Source organism: Odontesthes bonariensis, chromosome 20 (assembly GCF_027942865.1).
Source record: "Odontesthes bonariensis isolate fOdoBon6 chromosome 20, fOdoBon6.hap1, whole genome shotgun sequence".
NCBI lineage: Eukaryota > Metazoa > Chordata > Actinopteri > Atheriniformes > Atherinopsidae > Odontesthes > Odontesthes bonariensis.
In genome coordinates this window covers 1,817,359-1,835,728 of record NC_134525.1, presented here as the reverse complement: position 1 = coordinate 1,835,728, position 18,370 = coordinate 1,817,359, and the positions used below count along the sequence as shown (strand labels likewise).

The following is an 18,370-nucleotide window of genomic DNA, read 5'->3' as shown; positions in this document are numbered from 1 at the left end:
GCCATCTTGGAGTGGTGAACGTCAAGCTCACGATAACGTTTGTCATTGAATTTGCAACTAGAGACTTGTCAAGATGCCTGGCTGGTGTTCAGCATACAACTGCTCAAACGAGCGAACCAAGGAAAACAGAAGTCGTGGGATTACTTTTCACAAGTAAGATTTAACATTACCGTACTATTGAATCTATTTGTTTTACCAGAGTGTTGTAGTATAAATAGATGCTCCTGAGGCCGTGGCTAGGTAGATTAGCTCACAAGATGAATATGAATGGCTTGATGATATGAAAATGAAAACATGACATAGGCTACTTGAACAACAAAGTAATAGCGGAGGGCAACGGCAGAGTAATATTGGCGTATTAACACTATGCGACCACATCGTAAATGAATGACCGATCAGCTAACAGCTGACAGATGACAGCTGAGAGCTGACAGCTCGGCATCAACCATAGCATCCTATTATATAAATGGCTTGAAATTAAGGAAATTAAAACATGACAAACTTTAACAACAAAGTTTAAAATAAAGATAAACAATAAAAAACTGTACAGCATTTAATGAACTTCATTTTAGGCAAACGTATGCTAAGGTTACTGAGTCGTATCACTGTTGATATGGGTGGTGGAGACGTAGCACATTACAAATGAAAACCAGAACATGAATGTGAACATGATGAACAACAAGGAATGACCAAAGTTACATCTGACACTTTTTAAGGTTTCCACAGGATACAGAGTTGAGAAAAAAGTGGGAAGTGGCGCTGAGGAGAGATGGGTTCGCGGAAACGGATCATTCCATAATATGCAGCCAACATTTCATGCAAAGCAGTTCTCTTTCAGGGCTTTTAGTCCTCTCTGTCTCTCCCTCTCTCTCAATTCAATTCAATTGAATGAGCTTTATTGGCATGAAAAAGTAAATGTATTGCCAAAGCATAAAATATAATGAACATGTAATGATTAATTTATATTATACACATTGTTTTTGCTGCAATAAAGTGCAGTGTGTCTGAGGGACTTGTTTTGAGGTGCATCCAAAATTGTAGTGCTCTTTTTTGTATATTAATGGCCAGTGGATATCTTCCCTACATATATATATATGTACATATATAATTGTGGGGAAAAAAAGAAGTGTGAAAAAAAACAATATTGAAATGTAATGTTGAAGGTCTGTGTATGATTCACTTGAGAACTAAAAATAAAAATAAAATGAAAAAATGACTCGTTATCTCATTGTTTGTTTTTCAAAGGTGAACCATGAACTATTAATGACTCATGTAGGCCTATATTGTGTTACGTTATGCCAAGTATGAACAATAAATCCCGCCAAACCATGTTTTTTTTTTATCAGTGCTTCACGGATGACATTTAAAACGCATAAACACGAGTGTTATTCAGCGATATATTATTAATTAAATGCGCTGACTGTTCATTGCTCCTATCAACCCGGTTATACTGAATGGAGCGAATCACCACTCCAATGTGGCGGCCCTGCGTTACGTTCGGCCCAAGAGCGGTTACGTTCGTTGCTCAGTCTAGTGTTCTATATGATGTCTATGATAAAGACATCCTCCTACAAACACACCATCTTTGCTGCAAGACGGTGCCTTACGAGGGTCAAAAGTCACGCGGGTCCTCATTGAAAGAGATATGGCGCAGAGGAGGAAAGCATGACATGAAATAATGTAAAATTTAAAGTATTTATGAATATAAAAAGACAGTTATTCAAAATTTATGAAATAAAAAGAAAATTGAAAAGAATAAAATGTAATATAATGAAATCAAATTTCTGAAAATAAAAGACAACCTGATGCAGGGATAGAACAAAGAAATAAAAATCATGACCAGAAAAAGGAATGAAATGAAAACAAATCAAAGGGAAATAAACTGAAATGTATTAAAATGAAGACGATCTAACAACAAAATATTAAAATGCATCAACTTAAAAATCATCAAATAGTCAGACAAAATAAAGATAAATACAAATAAAAAGGGACAAAAATGGTGTCATCCAGTAAAAAACTTCTGCTATCATTGTATGGATGTATTTACAGTAGATGTTATCATTAATATTGTTTCTAAATGTCATGGTGAGACTGTTTAGACTTTTAAGACAAAAAGGTTTTTTCCAGCCATCACACATGCCCATGATGCACAGCGGTGGGTATTTAAAGCAAAAACTATTTCATTAGTATACTATGACAAAATGAATAAGAAATAAAAACAGAAAACAAACTCTTTGCCACTATCCTGGTGAACTTATTTCATGTTAAATCCTGTCAACTTGTTTAGGTTTCTGCTCCATCACATCTGTGGACCTCTGCTCTGATCCATGCAGTCGAGTTTTTACCTGGTCCACCATCACAGTCTCACTGCAGCACCCCAAGACTTACGGGGACCTCATCAGAGCAAAAAATACAAAGACCATCAAAGACAGCACTTGAAATGTGACCATGTGAGCTGAGAAAGCTTCAGGTAACATTGTTGAACTACTGACACCTAGTGGTCAGAGCTGGAGATAGCAGTCATCTCACTGGAACTCCAAACTGCATCTGTATACATTGTGTAATACGACCGTTCTGCTGGGAAGAAGTCAGAAATGCTTCTTCCTACAGTAATAAAACCATTTCTGTTCATTCAGCAAAGCTTCCAGATACTAATAGAAACAGTTTTTAATCATTTTTTTCTCATAGATTCTTGTTATTGTGGCACATTACAACTTTCAGAGGAAATTAATTGTGAACTGTGGCTTTTAAAGTTTGAAGTTTGACCTGAAGAGGCTCTCTCTGTCCGTTCAGACGCAGCGAGTGCGTTGCAGCCATTTCATTTTGGGAATTATTCCTGCTTTTGGTGATCCTGCTGATGTTTAGACAGAGCAGATGCTGAGACGAACACTGCAGCACACCGGTAACAGTGGAACAGTTCATATTCAGGGTGGGAGGGCTTATGAGCAGCGGACCGACTGGTGTCGCGGCCGAGCTGCTCCTCAGTGTGAACACGCTCATGAAGCGTGCGCTGACCTGCTGATGGGAAGCTTTTCTCACAGTGTCCACAGCTGAAGGATTTCTGTCTGCGCTGGATTGTTTGCTGTCTTCTGAGGTCCGCTGCAGTGGTGAATGATGAGCCACCCTGCTGACAGCAGTCCTGTTCACCACTGGGACGGTGCCCACAGGGCTCAGAACTGGCTACATCTGAGCCGCTCTGCTTCTGAAACAACAAAGACACAAAGACAGGGAAGGTCAGGGTTTCCTGATGCTTTTTACAATGAACACACCGGCTCTGAACTCAACCAATACCCAGGGCTTAATTTGAGCCGGAACACGCCGGAACATGTTCCGGCACCTCTGAAATTGGATCCGGAACCTTTTTTATTGGATCCGCCACCTCCCGTGTCACTATGAAAAATAAATCGCCAAAATGAAAAAAAAAAACGACTGTTTGTGCGGTGTTCAATGTTGTTATATGTCTAGTTAGTCTTTATTCCCCATTGAAGTTCCTCAAAAATCTTGTGTTTGCCTTTTTGATGTGTTTCAATTTTCAGGGTAAGCGGGGGGAGAGGGGGGAGAGGGGGAGACGAGAGGTGTGACACATACGCTTGCGCTGGTTGAATGACAGTTAGCTTCGTGTCTACGATGTCAAAAAGACAACAAACTTTACTTAACTTTTTCAAAGTCAGTGACCAGTCTGGTCCAAAACGATCAAAAATAGTTTCTGAAAATCATGAGTGTGAAGACCACGGTGGAGAGAGCAGTAGTATGCAGCCTGCCATTGATGCTGCTAATGCACCTGTCGTTAGAGGGGATAGCGACTCACACGGGGAAGGAGATGAAGAGGACGAGACGGATGATGGGCACTTGGAATCTGCGAGAAATAGTGATGGCGATGAAGCAGGTATTGTCAGGGACACTCGCGATGGGCAAATCTGGACGGACGCCCAGTTTACACAGAAAAAAAAAAGTTATCCATGGCTGAGGAATATATTTTTCCATGCTGTGTTTGATTATTGGGTGGTCTATGGTTTAATTTGTCTGCAAATCTATATTGAAATCGTAACTTCGTAGAAATCGTAATTCCCACAAGGCAGTGTATTTTTTTTGTTCCCTTACCTATAACACCCATACTGAGCCGCCGGATCCACCCCCCCTCTGCGTTCCGGCACCTCCCACTTTACAAATTAAGCACTGCCAATACCACCAAAGAAGAAGACAGACATCTGCCAATGTTGTAGGAAACTGAAAGCTAAGAGTTTGATTTCAGTCTAATATCTGGAGGTTAAAACTAGAAGTTGGGAGCATTCAGTTAGAAAACAGATCACAGTTTGATGCCTGATGAAGTCAAATTCCTTCTTAGCACAAAGAACAAATACTTTCCACAATTTTTCTGAGGAAATGTCCTGATTTCTGCACTTTGTGCTGTGTTTACTTTACTGATTTAGCTAAATAAAAACCAACTGTGGTGCTTCTGCTCTGTTAGTGCCAATAATCTGGCATCGAAATCCTAAACCAAACCAAACAAGCAAACAGAGACCGCTTGAAGAGGCGTTTTAGTCGAGATCAAGATATGAAAGCAGCACGGTCCAAAGACGTCCAGGAGTTTAGATACATCTCTAGGATGCGCTGGGATGCATCATCAGTGATCTTCCTGGGGTCATAGTTAGCTCCGACATGATCACCTGCTTGGTGGCGTCTGAGTGAATAAGCAAGTCTGTCTGTCTCGTCTTGTCTGGGTGATGTGTTCAGGGACCTTTAACTGTTTTCCAAGGTCCACTTTCAGCTGCCAATCTGAGGCTGTGGACAGCCAACATGCATTTGTTTGCGGGCAGGATGGGGGCTTCTCTCCAGCCCTAAGAAAAGGGATGGGATTCTTCCTGGGGCGGTGTCTGCTAGAAAGAGTAGCTGAGGTGACTGCTTCTGCAACTTCCTTCAACACCTGGGCCATTAGTTTGTGGGCGGGAATGGGGCAGTCAGTTCTAAACCTAGGAGCTGTGTTGCTCATTAGAGGTCAGCATAGGCATCAGAACCACATATTATCTTGATTAGTGTCTATCCAGTTGCTGAATGTGGTCACTGAGTCCATTTGTAGTGCCATCAACAACAGGAAACTCTTCAAACCATCATCACACCAGATAACATTCATTAGAACAGGAGAACATCCCAGCTCCTGGCAGAATACTCAAGCAGATGCGGGTGGACCTGGGGAAGCAGCTCAGATTTACTAAAGACATCAGAGAAAAGTCTTAGACTGGACGTTATGCTTTTTGCAAAAACATCGAAACAGGTGGTCCTGGAGGATGGGGTTTACCTTGAAAGACCCAAAACCCTGTATGACCCAAGGTACTATCACTGATGATGTACACAAGAGTATAAAGAGATGCACGTTACAACCATGATAACCTTTCTTCGCCAGGGAATTCCAGCATTAGGATGGTGGATGACCATGAATAAACCAGGATCAACTGGAGGGAAAGCTGACAGATGCATCCGGGTCGGAAGGGGCAGCAACTCAACCTGCAGCTTTTGTGTGGGAGGACGCAAACCTGCATTAAAAACTCCCAAAGAAACATAACCCAAAGAGAGGCCAAGAGGAGATGAAAATGAGCACCCCGAAAGACAGATAAGCAGGCAACAAGCCATGCGATCACTTAAATTACATCAAAACAACTTAATGTATGTGGCAACACCTCCAAATACTCCCAAGGCCTGAAATCCACCAGGCCGAGATGAAATTGAAGGGAAAGGTGACATGAGGAGCCGTGCCGGGAATCTCGCTAGAAAAGCAAGAACCCCCAAGCCCTGAAAGCTCAAGCAACAGGTGCTTTAAAACACCAGCCATGGTTAAAGGGGCTTCCAGGAGGCAAAGGGAACTAAGGGCACAAATTTGATGATCTGGATGGTATTCTGGAAGCTACCAAGAAGGACATGGCAGACAGAAAACTCCAGGGAACGACAAACACGGCTGTCAGCATAGCCACAAAAAGGTTTGGTTTGGTAGAGGAGGGATCAAAAGACAGAATTCCAGGAACAAATCCTCCAGTTGAAGCAAGAAATGCTTTTGAGGAAATAGCTCAAGTGGAAGGTGGAAAGATGAGAAATCCAAACTACAAGGCATCCTGAGGAATAAACTCCTGACCCTCCAACGAACAGGCTGTCATAAGAACCGGACAATGGAAAAAATAAAAACAAATCGGGCTGCTTTTGGATTTACCAAACAGGTGCTATGTCAGTGACGTGGGGGGCACATCGCCTCACCAGAATAGGGGATGGACAACGATCTCAACACCACCTACAGAAACAAAACTTGGGAGTAAGACCTCAGAGAATACAAAGTCCTGATCAGTCCACCTGCACCAACCACAGACTTTAATATCAAAGGAGTTAACTGAAAGGAAATCCAATCAGTGGTCAAGACTGTTAGAACAAGCTCAATGCCAGGACCCTATGGACTGCCATACCAGATGTATAAGAGGTGTTCTAAACTATAAGTGCATCTGTGGAAGATTCTGAGGATGATTCGGAGGAGGGGAAAGGTGGTCCTTCAGTGGGTAGTCAAGCAGAGACCATGTCAACCAAGACCTGGAGGGATAACCAAGACCTGGAGGGATAACCAGAAGCAGCCAAAAGTTCTGGCCTTCCAGGAAAATTTAAAGCCTGGATATACCAACATGACATCCTACTCAGGAAATTGTGCCCACTGCTGGTATGACTTTCCACTGTGGATTAACTAAAGAGTGGTACGAGTATGGCCTTATACGGTAACAAAAGCAAGCTGATGTTCCCCCTCAGCAGTCAAGTGGGAGCTGGTCCTTCAAAGAAGAGTTCAATATCAGCAGGAAAAAGGAAGCGCTCCAGTACAAGAAGTCCAGCGATCACAAAGTTTAACAACCTTCCATGTAAGTGAGGCCCAGGAGAAAGGGGAGGGAACAGAAGGCAGTGGGCCATTCAGAGTCAAGACTATAGCCGCACTCGGACAGAGCAGTTCTAAGAACGGTCCACCTCAAATTTTGTTCTAATAACTATCCATCCCCAGGGGAACCAAGGTGGGATATGGTCCAGAATATACAAGAGCTGGGGTTAACTACTGGACCCGTTTGTTCTGTGACCCGACTTCGGATAAGCGGATGAAAATGGATAGATTGTTTGGATTGGCTATTTATGCTCCCTAACAAATTAATTAGTGGTTTTATTTAGACTACACAGCTGTTTGGTCCCAACATGTTGAATTCTCCCCACCCAGTATCTGATAATGCTCTTCCTTTCACAATTAAACATGACCTTACTTATACTGTTGATTCCCTTTGGTTCTGATTTCACCGAACATTTAAATGACATTGAACACTTCTGACATGGCTGTTTAAGGAGAAAAAACTCACAGAATATGTTAGGATTAAAAAACTCCAACATCGCTGTCCTTCTCCAATGGGAGCCTCTTGCCTCCTTGCTCAGTTAAATCATGAACTCATCAGGAGATGGGAAAATAAGGGTTTGATGTACATACCTCACAGTGATTCTTCTTGGATCGTCTCTTTCTGCCGTGGCTTTGTTGGTGACTCTGAAAGCCACGTGGAGTCGTTAAATTTTCATCACACTGGGAATCACTGCATGCTTGTGCTCCATTGCAGACAAGCTGATGTGTTTTTAAGGCAGAGAAGTAACAAAAGGACTTCCCACACTGTCCACAACCGAAAGGTTTAACTCCACTGTGGATACGTTGATGTGTTATTAAGGCACTTTTCTGATTAAAAGCCTTCCCACACTGGTCACACCTGAAAGGTTTAACTCCACTGTGGATACGTTGATGTGTTATTAAGGCACTTTTCTGATTAAAAGCCTTCCCACACTGGTCACACCTGAAAGGTTTAACTCCACTGTGAATACGTTGATGTGTTATTAAGGCACTTTTATCAGTAAAAGCCTTCCCACACTGGTCACAATTGAAAGGTTTAAATCCACTGTGGATACGTTGATGTGTGATTAAGGTACTGTTCTGAGTAAAAGACTTCCCACACTGTCCACAACCGAAAGGTTTAACTCCATTGTGGATACGTTGATGTTTTATTGAGCCACTTTTATCAGTAAAAGTTTTCCCACACTGTCCACAAATGAAAGGTTTAACTCCATTGTGGATACGTTGATGTTTTATTAAGCCACTTTTCTGAGTAAAATTCTTCCCACACTGTCCACAACTGAAAGGTTTAACTCCACTGTGGATACGTTGATGTGTTATTAAGTCACTTTTCCAAGTAAAAGCCTTCCCACACTGTCCACAACTGAAAGGTTTAACTCCACTGTGGATACGTTGATGTGTCATTAAGGCACTTTTATCAGAAAAAGCCTTCCCACACTGTCCACAACTGAAAGGTTTAACTCCACTGTGGATATGTTGATGTCTTATTAAGTGACTTTTAGCAGAAAAAGCCTTCCCACACTGTCCACAACTGAAAGGTTTAACTCCACTGTGGCTATGTTGATGTGTTATTAAATTACTTCTCTGAGTAAAAGCCTTCCCACACTGTCCACAACTGAAAGTTTTAACTCCACTGTGGATTCGTTGATGTGTTATTAAGGCACTTTTCCAAGTAAAAGCCTTCCCACACTGTCCACAACTGAAAGGTTTAACTCCACTGTGGATATGTTGATGTGTTATTAAATTACTTCTCTGAGTAAAAGCCTTCCCACACTGGTCACAGATGTGTGGTTTCTCTCTGTTTGCCCTTGTTGACAGAGCTTCATCATTATCCTGAAGGGAATCAGGTTCCACTGTGTTTGGGCTTTTAAACTCCTAAAGAGACAAAATAGAAGAAATCATGAAGAACAAAGTTTATATGTATTTAGCATCTCAATAACATGAGCCAACTCCTTGTCACTGCTATTAGAAATAAACACCTCTGTAATAACAGATCTATGACACAAAATGACCGAAATTTACCAGACAAACATGGAAATATCCTGAGCTCATATATCTTTGGTAATATCTTTATATAGATTATTAACTGATCCTGTAACAGAGTCAAACTGAATACAGAATGAATTTGTAGTTACACAGGGCGATACTGCACATATCTCCATTCAGATCTGCCATCAGGAGGACTCTGATGGAACATACAACACTGAGGCAGGTAAACAACCTGTTAAATATTGATAACTGAAGATCATCCCATCAGAAACAGGGATATCAGAGGATCATGGGTTCATCCTCAACTCTGAAACCTAAACATTCTCCCTCTTCAGAGGTCTGTAGCACTAACACAGGTGACCGATATGTAATCCACCAGAATACACTTTTTGGGATCTATATCATAATGAAACCGTCTCACCTCTTCTGAAGAAGCCATTTTCCATCTGTAGTGGTTGAGTTGAGGAAACAAAATGTCTGCCAACGTTCCTCCTTCGTCATCTGTTAATCCCACCGAGCACCTGTAGCATCAGATATTCATTAGCCCCCATCATTGTTTCATGTTCATCAGCCAAAACAGTATGTTGGACAAAGACAGTCTGGGAAAAAACCTTTAAGTTCAAGACCCTTTGGGACAGATAAGATAAAGTTAAAAAAGCACACTCTCCTTATTTTAAGGATAACATAAATCCATTACATTCCACTCAGTGGAGGTCAGGTTGTGGAGGGAACATGTCGAGTTGGGACCTCATATATTATCAAATGACCAGTCCACTCCCTTTATTGAGCTGTTAGCGTTCCCCTGATGGACACGCAGTTCTCCATATAACACTGGTGTTAAGATCTACTGGTGAAACTAGAGTATCTGAGAAATATGTTTCATATGCATCGTTTTTGGGGATCAAAGGTCAAAGAAGCAGCAAATAAACAAAGTTAGCCCTTAGAATCATAAAAGTCCTCTTTCTGAACCGTAACAACACAACAATCTCATGTCAAATTAACTTTAGCCTGAAAAAAGTTATGCATTAAACTATGACAAATTCTTATTTTGACAAATATTAACTGATATTTCAGATTCATTAGTTCTCTGTTCAGAAGAAGGAGACGGAGAATGTGCTCATCCTGCCCCATCCCCCCATCCTGCTGCGGCTTGAAAAGGTGGCGCGGCGTCATCCACCAGTCGATATTTGTAACTTGGTGCACGCTGAGAAAGACAAACCGGATGGACCAACTGGTAGACAGGCTCACGGCTGACGGTTGTGTCATGTAAAATACTTTGTGCAATTATTTGTAAAGAAATGATGTCATTAGGAATTTGCTGTTGTTTCATTCACTGGAAGCGGCGTTGAGTATTAAGCGCTGTATAAAACCGATCTAATATTATGGGTGCCACGTATTACTCCTGTGCTGGACTATTATTCTTCCGTTTCCTTCATGAATTTCGGTTCGCTAGTGGTCAAGCAGCGAGCTCAACGAGTGCCAAAATGGCCTTTTTTAGAGGCCTTATAACTCAGCCATAAACCATAACAAAGACCTCATTCAAAGTGTATATGTGACAGGAGACTCGGCTTTAACTGAACTGAAGGGTTTCAAATTCAGGTGAAAAATTATTTTAAAACTGCCATAGATAACGAGCCAGACATAGTCGCCGAATGAAAATTACACCGCTGGCTTCTGCCGTCTCTTGGGGCGCTGACGGTTCAAGAATTATTCGGATACGACTTTCACTTTTCGAACAGCGACCGTTTGTTCGAGACAGTAGGCTACAGTCAAAATTAGTCTAATTTTAAGAAGCCATAGTGTGTGCACATATGTCAGTTTGCTCTCTGTCTAACACAGACAGCTGGTTCCGTCTCTGTAGCAACGCATTAGGAGCCTGCTCTGTTCTAAGACTGCTTATGAGGGCAGAGCCAAGATGGATGCCCTGTTATAACAGCTTAATGTTATCAATCTGATCTGCGTTTCTCCTTTAAACTGATAGTGAGGGGAAGTTTGAAAATACTCACAATGCAATCTGAAAATGCATTGAAAAGCACTTACCGAGGCCATTTTGAAAATGCCATAAAAGCTGTATTTTAAACAGGACCTTGATAAAAATGACATAACTGTCTTCATCATACCTGTCTTAGAAATTTTGGGCCTCAATCGATTTAAAAGCACTTTTTTGACAAAAAAATGCCAAAAACTGCCCTATTTTGGAGGCCTCATAACTCAGCCATACGACATCAGAGAGACCTCATTCAAAGTTTATATGTCACAGGAGACTCTCAACTTTAACTGAACTAAAGGGTTTGTTGATAGGGCGGGCAGTAGATCGGCACCCATCTAAATTTCTTTTAGTTATTATTATTGTTGCATCCTGAAAGGTAACAATAATTCCCAAGTGTGCCCATTGAAGCACACTATTTCATAACAAACAAACAAAGGGTAACACAATACACTTAAAAGTCCTATAACAATATTCTAAGTACTATATCAGACTATAATGGTGAGAACACACCTATTGAAATTTCAACTTCTGCAGGCTCATCAGCTATTATGTAAATAATCTTTCTCTTTGGCCCCTTTTGGCCGGTAAGGTTCTAAGCAGCAGCATCATTGATCACAGTGCTACAGGGGCATTGTTTTCTTCTCCACTTTCCTCCTTGAAGAGTAGTTAGCGGTAACGTTCTCGTAGCAGCGACACCTCTGTGACGGAGAAAACTGCAACTACTGACACATCAACTCTCGCCACTATAAATGGCCGGAACGAAACCGTGACGTCATCAACACCGCTCACGCGAGCCATCGCAGCAACCATGCATGAAGCTTTACGCTGTGTTACCTGCGTTAGCTGCCATCACCAGCTGGACATCTGCTGTGTGATTTAATGCAGAAACTGTTAATGTTAGCTTTGTTATTAGACATTATGAATTCTGTATTTTACTAAATAATATATGTTCCTAGTTTGTACTTTTCCACTGCTCATATAAACACAATGTATGTCCAAAACTTCAAGGTGACATAATGGGACTAAATAACTGGGTTAGATGAAGAGTCTGGGAAAGCAGATGCACGCTTAAAGCGGACGCTTACTCTACCTGCTCTCTGCTTGCTTTGCTTATTTTATTGATTTTATCGTGATTTTTCCCCTTTTTTTCCCCATGTGAGCCTACCTGCGATAGCTTCTGGACACTTATAAATCTCTGGGATTAAAGTTTTTTAAACAGAAACAGCAACATTTTTATAGTCCTTTATCTTCAGCGCTCCGTGTGCGTGGCCTACACACAAATGAAGCCTGATTTACAGTGTCTGGGCACCAAGCACTCAGCTAAAGCTAAATAGGCTGTAAAGGTGCAAACCGCTAGGCTAACTAGCAGCAAGATGCCTCCCTTCTCCACAGATGACTACTACAGCCTCCTGGAGAAGATTGCAGAACTGGAGACAAAAATCCATGGCTTAGAAGTAAATGTGGAGGTAAATGGACTGTGTGGAAATTAAACAACCTCGCCATTGATTCAGAATAGTGGAGACGAGCAAGCTAACACACAGCTAAGAAGCACAGATAACACGACCAAGAAAGCAGACTCTGTGCACTATAATAAATCATCGCATAATAATCCTCCCTGGAACCTTCTCGGTGCAAAACCAAAAAGTAAATCATGTCTCCTGGAAGTGGGAGGACGTATCACAGGCAGGGCACAGCGAGCTGAAATATGTGAAACCGACTGGCCTTCACTTCTCACCACACAGAGGAGCTCTTCTACCCCTGTACATGGGAGGAAACAGGACTGGACATCCGTGAATGGGAAGGTTAACAACAAACCTCCAAAACAACCGAGCGTGAAACTGCAGAACAGATTTGCTCCACTATCGAAGGACTCTGGATCTTTATTGGATGACCATCCATTCCAAAGCAGCAAGGCAAGGACTGAAAACCTGTCAGAAGGTAAAAGGCCACAGGGAAAGCTAAAGGCTGTGCCTGAGACTCTGATTGTGGGTGACTCTGCCGTAAATGTTGTACAAAGGATGTGCGGTAAGAACACTGAAGTCCTCGGCTTTCCTAGGGATTTGTCAATGATATGAAGGAGAGAATTCCTGAAATTTCAGATGAATATCCATCTGTGACAAACATCGTTCTGCATACAGGGTCAAACGATGTGTCCCAGCAACAATCTGAGGTTGTGAAATGGGACTTTATTGGATTATTAAACGCAGTGAGCTCGCTGAATGCAGCTGTATTCATCAGTGGACCTGTACCACCCATCAGAGGAGGAGAGGAAACATTCAGCAGCTTGTTGGCACTGAATAAATGGCTTTTATCGGCATGTGCTGACCACTCAGTGCATTTTATTCATCATTTTAACATTTTTTAGGAACGCAGGCATCTTTTTAAGGCAAATGGATTTAATTTGAACAAGTCAGGGGTGAAACTGTTCACCTCCAACTTATTTTACTTCCTACGTCATCCATCTGTGCTCGGTGCCAAGACTGAGATAAACCAGGAGTTATCTCATAGTGAGGAACAATCAAAGCCCAGCAGAAACCTTGAGGAGGAACTCCATCTGCCCCCACCAGATAAACTGAAACTTGGTTTGAGCAAAATAACAGAGCTGCTGTTCTCATGTGTCGACCCCTCCTGGTTACAGCTTTATCAGCGAGGCCAGAGTGAGCAGGAGAGGAGGAGGGGGGGCAGTCTTATTTAATGAATCATTTCAATGGAAGCAGTTATCTCCTGGAAGTTTTCAGTCCTTTGAATATGTGGCTGTACAGCTGAAGGCCTCATCTGTCTGATCATTCCTGTGTTTTCTTTGAGAGTACGATTTCACTGCACACAAATGTCTCAGCAGCAGTGATCTCTAAACGGTGTAGAACTGAAAACAGCAGTGAGATCTTTAACCAGGTCTTCTCTTTAACACCTGCCCTGTCCGGGGCTTCAGTCAATGAGCTCGTCAGTAGCTTCGATGCTAAAATGTTAAATGTTATGGATGCTATTGCTCCCATTAAGGTGAAGCTTATCTCTGGAAGGAAGAAGTCTCCATGGCCAAATTCCACACTGGTGAAAAATGGGAAGAGAGAGTGTCGGAAAGTTGAGCGCAGATGGAGAAAAACAAATCTCCAGGTTCATTCTAACATCTATAAATCCTCCTCTTGCTGCTTAGACATCAATTATACATCAATTTTGAGATTTTGGGCCAGTCTACTCCTTCAACATGTGTTCTTTCAACCTGCTATAAAGAAAACGTCGAAAAAATAAATTCAAATGTTTATTTTATTACATTTTGTTTACTTGCTATAGCACGTTTCCCCCGAATTTACCAAAAAGTTAGCATTCCTACGCGCCATGCCGAGCCTCGTCTATTTACTGAAGTCTGTCATGACCGGAAAGCTCCGAGTCTCCTGCACAATGATAAGTCACCCAAATAATGGCAACTTCCTTTCTATCAGTAACCAATCATGAATGTCTAAAGGCGGATTTATAGCTAATGACCAAATCTCATTGGCTGCTGCTCGTTTCTGCTAACGGGATTCGCTCAGATGCATCCGGTAGTCGACTCTGACGCTCCCGTAACACCGCAACTTTCAAAGAAAAGAAAGCAACAATTGTGCTTTGCAAGATGCAATAAAGGAAAATCTATCAGATCAGCTGATGAAGCATCAGGAAGCAGCACAGCTGACCGTAAACTGTCGTTAGGAAACCGAGTTGATGACAGAGGCTGCTCATACATGTCGATCTTTCATTGTATTGTATTGAGCTTGTATTCTTTATTGATAAGATTATTTTATTCTATATTAGTATTACTAAGGGCCTGAGCATTTATTCTGTTGTTTCTAATACAAATGTATTGAATTCCCCTATTTAATTCTTTAAATGCCGTTTTTCTCAAAATCAGTTTTTTGTATTTTTCCGGTATCTCAGACTATGGAGCACCTACTAACACCAAACTGTCCAGTTATACACTTAACAGTATTCCGAAGATATTTAAAGATGGATTTGTTGATAAATCATTCCTGGCCAGATTCATGTGACATTATAATGAAAACATATTGCGAAAATCAATGTTTTTTAGACTATGGACAGTATATTTTGATTTCCTAGGATATGAAAGCAGATATTCTGAAATCCCTCTGTAATTTTCTTTTCATTCTGTGTGTAAACAAAATGAAAAAAGAATTTTGCACCTGGCTTTATCATATGTTCAGATCTAGCTTCCGGAAATATATGCAAATTTAATGAGATAATGCCTAATTTGCACAATTAAACATACACATTTCTTTTTTATTTCTTATTTTTCTCATTTTTTTCATACTTGTATAAGTAATAAACTGAGGAAGTTTCATGGTGATATCTATTATTTTAAAACATTAACATTAATATTAAGGTAGTGTCTCACCTTACGTTGTTAATAAACCAAGTTTTGCTTTTTACATCTTTTGAGTCCAACCCACCACCACACCACATCTACAGACTCTGAGTGATCATTGGCCGGCACTTTAACAGCACCAGAGCTACATAGAGTTATTTAGTAGGTGAGTTTACAATGATAATGGAAGTTTAGTTTTGTACTAGAGCAATTATTATTCATTCATCTATTTATTTTAACATGCATATGATTGGGAGAGATACCAAAGTACATAAATAATCTGAAAACAGCTTTTCAATGCAAGAATCACAGTGAAGAGATAAGAAGCAATAAAATGTCCAATAAAAAAAATCCAGGAAGAACACGATGTTTAAAACTAGACATCCATACAAGTTGTTGCTGAAATAAGCTTTAACAGCTCTCTGAAAGAGCTAAAGTCAAACACACAAGCAGAGCGTTCAGAATATTTGCTCCTTTAATTAAAAACTATCTGAACAGAAGATGTTCTACAGATTGAGACTTTATGATTTCCACCTGAAGCAGGACTGAGATCAGACAGTCAGACCATGTGACATATGTTAAACTATCAGGATTTAACAGCAAGGCCAGACAGTCAGATGTCAGACAGTTTGTTAGCATCTTAAAGCAGTAAAGGTTAGCCTTTATCCTTTTAGAGATCAGATTAACACCACTTTAAACATTTAGCTGCTCTAAATATTTCTCCTCTGCCTCTTTTCACCAATTCTGAGTTAATAGTTATCATCAACATTTAGATTTGATCTCATTAAGCCATTTTAGTATTGAACTAAATCACTGAACTGTTTAACTGCAGCAGATCTCTGAAACAATGAATATGCTCTGTGAACAAAGCAGCAAAGTGCTTTATAGAGAGCTTTAAATGAGTTGGATTATTAGGAGATGAACAAAAACACAGCTGCAGGGAGACTGAGTCATAACAAGACAAGTCAAGGTTTGTTTTTATGGCGCATTTAAAAACAGCCACAGTGAGCAGAGCGCCGTGCGAGCGGAACAATATATCAGCAGGAGAAGCAGCTTCTAACCCTGCAGATAAACTCTTAGAGAGCAGAAACAGCAGAACATTGGACAGAAGGAGGGAAACAGAAATAAAATGCTGTTTGCAGCTAAAGAGATGCCACCCAACCAGATTAACAAACACTTTGGATATATTAACCTCATTAAACACTTGTACTCGGAGACCTCCATCTTTCTCAGAAACATGGCGATAATGGAAGGCCAACACAGCGCATTTATTGGCTTTGGCGGTGTTTTTAACGCTGCTTCGTGTGGACCGTGTCGGTCCAAACAGGAAGACTGAACCGGAGCCGAACCGTCCTAACGATGAAGATGGAAAACTTACCTGCGGCGCTGCTTCAGAGCTCCATAAAAACCAAGAAGACAAAAGTCACTGGTGGTCCTCTGCTCTTTAGACGTTTAGGCGTTCAACCCCCGCTGGCTCCTTTAAGCACAGCGCCAGTAAATGGAGGACGATACACATGAATCACACAGCGCAGATGGAGCAGTGCGGCAGCATTTAGTGACAACAGCTGCAGACACAACAACCAGAGCGGAAGTGATGCACGGTTACTATAGCAACCGGGACAAACGGAAGCGAGGCACGGTTACTATAACAACCACAAACAATACTGTCAGCCCTTTTTTTTCTATGATAAAGAACCCCGCCCCCCCAACAACACAGCAGAAACACCAGGGAACATCAGGCAGCACCACAGAGCAGCAAGGCAAGACAATTCAATTCATTCTTATTTATATAGCGCCAAAAAGAACAAATGTCATCTCAAGGCACTTAGATAATAAAGTCCAATTCAAGCCGATGTCAATGTGACATGTTTAAATAAAAATAAATAGATAAATAAATAAAAAATAAGAAAAAGAAAGAAAGGAATGCGGAAGTCACGGAGCCGCAGAGAGTTCCAAATGTTGTGATGACATATGAACATTTTTGCCTCAAATATAATCTGATCATCAATCGAAACTTCTTTGTATCCATAGTAAAAGCCATCCCTAAACCCACTTTACATTTAATTCAAGGGATTGTTTCCAACTCCACTCACATTGCTCCTAATGTTCCACTTCTTCTAGTTGGAAATTGTCATGTTAAGGCTATTTTAACTTATCTAGACTGTTGCCTGTTTTTAAATTCATTTAAATGATTTTATTTGTTTCTCTTTATATTCTTTTATGTCTTTTTAATGCTTCTTCCACTCCCTGCTGCAATGCTTTTATTTTATGTAAAGCACTTTGAACTGTTTGTACATGAAATGTGCCATATAAATAAATTTGATTTGATTTGATTTGATTTTGATTAAGATTCCTAATAAAACTATTATAAAGATGTTTGATGACATCACGCACCCTTTATTGTCATTCCGTAACTCCATTTAACAAATTTTCTCCAAAGAAGACATATATTCATTGCGTTCTAAATATTTAAAATTCCCCATTAATCCCAAAGTAACAGAAATTCACTTTAAAATCCTAAATGGTGCATATCCATCCGGAGAGCTGCTGAGACGGAGGTTTGGCTGTGAGTCGGATGGATGTGTGTTTTGTGGAGAGGATGAAACTTCTGATCACTTGTTTTTTCATTGTATGTTTTCAACATTCTGGATTGATGTACATGACTGGCTGCACACGGGGATCTGTCTCCAACCCTTCTCCCTAAAAGACTTTATTTATGCTGTTATTATGGTTAACATTGAATGGGACTTTCTGCTCAATAACATATTATTATTCAGAAAATATTTCCTACATAAATGTAAATATATGAATGTAAAACCCAGATTTTTTTATTTCATAAAGATTTTCTTTCCTTTACCAAAGCCCTTTATATTATAAAAAGTAAAAATGCTCCTTTAAAATGTAAATGAGATGATGTGAGCCGTGTATTTTGGACAAAATTTAATAAAAAAGTTCAAAATGTAACCGAGGGTCGTCTTGACTTTATTTACTGAAGAAAACAAAAGAACCACACGTGGCGTTCAACATTGGCTGGCTCCTTTAACCTTTAATCCTCACCTTCACTTCCAGGTCAACCACAGAACCATTTCCTGTCTGGCTTATAAAATAAAGGTCTTAACATTAATACAGGATGTTACGT

General features: G+C 40.7%; 1 protein-coding gene across 1 annotated transcript; it reads right to left on the bottom strand.

The window, feature by feature from the left end:
- Positions 1-1,771: 1,771 nt before the first annotated feature.
- Positions 1,772-16,801, bottom strand: LOC142369676 (uncharacterized). The gene is made up of 4 exons (XM_075452007.1): positions 16,610-16,801; positions 9,309-9,408; positions 7,490-8,773; positions 1,772-3,202 (listed from the first exon to the last, which is right to left on the bottom strand). The coding sequence occupies exons 2-4, from the start codon at positions 9,324-9,326 to the stop codon at positions 2,831-2,833; spliced, it is 1,674 nt and encodes a 557-aa protein (XP_075308122.1). The 5' UTR covers positions 9,327-9,408; positions 16,610-16,801; the 3' UTR covers positions 1,772-2,830.
- Positions 16,802-18,370: the final 1,569 nt, after the last annotated feature.